The sequence below is a fragment of the Sphaeroforma arctica genome (assembly GCF_001186125.1).
Source record: "Sphaeroforma arctica JP610 unplaced genomic scaffold supercont1.1101, whole genome shotgun sequence".
In the NCBI taxonomy this organism is placed as follows: Eukaryota; class Ichthyosporea; order Ichthyophonida; genus Sphaeroforma; species Sphaeroforma arctica.
This window is the reverse complement of record NW_014039457.1, coordinates 21,195-22,835: the sequence shown is the minus strand read 5'-3', so window position 1 is coordinate 22,835 and position 1,641 is coordinate 21,195. Positions and strand designations below refer to the sequence as shown.

Sequence of the window (1,641 nt, the reverse complement as noted above, 5' to 3'; positions counted from 1 at the left end):
TCAAACACAGTAAAATATGTATCAACTTATTTTTTTTTCTTTCTAGTTTTTTGTTTTAGTTATATTATTGTTTTTAAAAACAATTATAAAAACATTATAGTTTTCAAGGAGCTTCTAAATTAAAATAAAATTGTTTTTATTTCGTTGATATGAGTTGATTACTCTGAGAGGATGTACGGGATCACTGATTTTCATTTTACCAGATTCAAATTTGAAATTCCATACTCAAGAGTCCAGACTCCAAACTCCCCAGAGTTCAAAGAGACTCTCAATCTCTGAATCTCAGCCTCTCAGGTGACGCCACTCGCCACTCGCCAGTCCGCAACATTGTTTGTCGCCAACTAATTTGTCATTTTAAAATTTTAAATTAGTTTGCGAAGTTGATATCGAGGAATGAATAATGATACGAGTTTTCAGTTATACTTATTGTTTTATATAAAAACAAGGTTTTCTACTCTTAATAAAACATAAAAGCCTCTGTAAAAAGTAAAAAGTAAAAAGTATAAATATGTACAACTATGTACAATGTGTACATTCAGTTGTCATCGATGTGACAACGGTGTATTTTTTGTTGATTTCTTTCCATGCGGTGAAGCGATGTTCATTGATCCGTGATCGCCGCTACAACTTTTGCAATGGCATAATTTTGTCAACCCCGGTGGTAGGGTATACGTATACTCTAGTAATCATCATAGAATATCTGACATAATACTTGGTTGTACCCCAGTCCTACACGTCTACTTGCCGCTAATGTCAAACATTCAGCTGCAGACAAATACTACTCCAGCCGAATAAAACAGATACATAGGATGCGGATCATGATAGTTTATCAGATAACCAAAAGGCAATATCTGAGTTGAAATACATGTTACGAGATTTATAGTACGCGTATAGAAAACTTGGCTACTAGCCCAGTGGCCGTCGATATAGTCTAATTGTCGTATGTGCTTTCATAATGTTCCTTTTGCTTAATTATATTGCCTTACGACGGTACAATCTTGTATTTCCGGCGATTGCAATGAATTGATCACGTATAGCGAACCGTCCTTCAATCGTAGTGCAAGATAATTGGTACGCTTGCGCTTGCGCAATGGCGTGGATATCTCAGCCGAGTGTACATGATGCATATTATCCAACCGGGGCCAACTTATCCTGCACCGCAATCTTGCGTCATCATTTGACAGGATAACCACTCCGATGTTTAGGGTTTAGGGTTTTTTCATCTGACAGAGTACCCCCCAGCTGCTTTCTTGCTCTTCGTACTGCCCGCAACGTATCCTATGTATCCAGGATAGAATGTTAACGTGTTTATAAGTACCATGGCATCTACTTCCGGGCCACGTGTATGCGTGGACGGCCTGTACAGTTCCTCCTGTACTTGTGATGTGGCGTTGTATATGCTAGTGTGAGTGAGCGGACAAAAAGAATCGATGGTGCCGTCTTCACTACTCACACCATGTATGCTCTTAACATTGGCGAGGTCTACTGGTCTCCGTGTTGACTTGTCAGGTTTTCTGGGTCGCTTTACCAGGCTCATTAGCTGGTTTCCATAAGTGCGGTACTGTTGGTCGACTTGGTAGCCCATAATTTGTGATGTATTCGAGATGTTACAATTGTGTCCAGAGTAAAGCCTGTATCCTG

The 1,641-nt window shown here is 39.3% G+C and overlaps 1 protein-coding gene across 1 annotated transcript; it reads right to left on the bottom strand.

The window, feature by feature from the left end:
- Positions 1 to 1,219: 1,219 nt before the first annotated feature.
- On the bottom strand, positions 1,220 to 1,585 carry SARC_09987 (hypothetical protein; the record flags this gene model as incomplete). The annotated part of the gene is made up of 1 exon (XM_014295983.1): positions 1,220 to 1,585. One exon carries the CDS (start codon positions 1,583 to 1,585, stop codon positions 1,220 to 1,222), a length of 366 nt encoding a protein of 121 aa, XP_014151458.1.
- Positions 1,586 to 1,641: the final 56 nt, after the last annotated feature.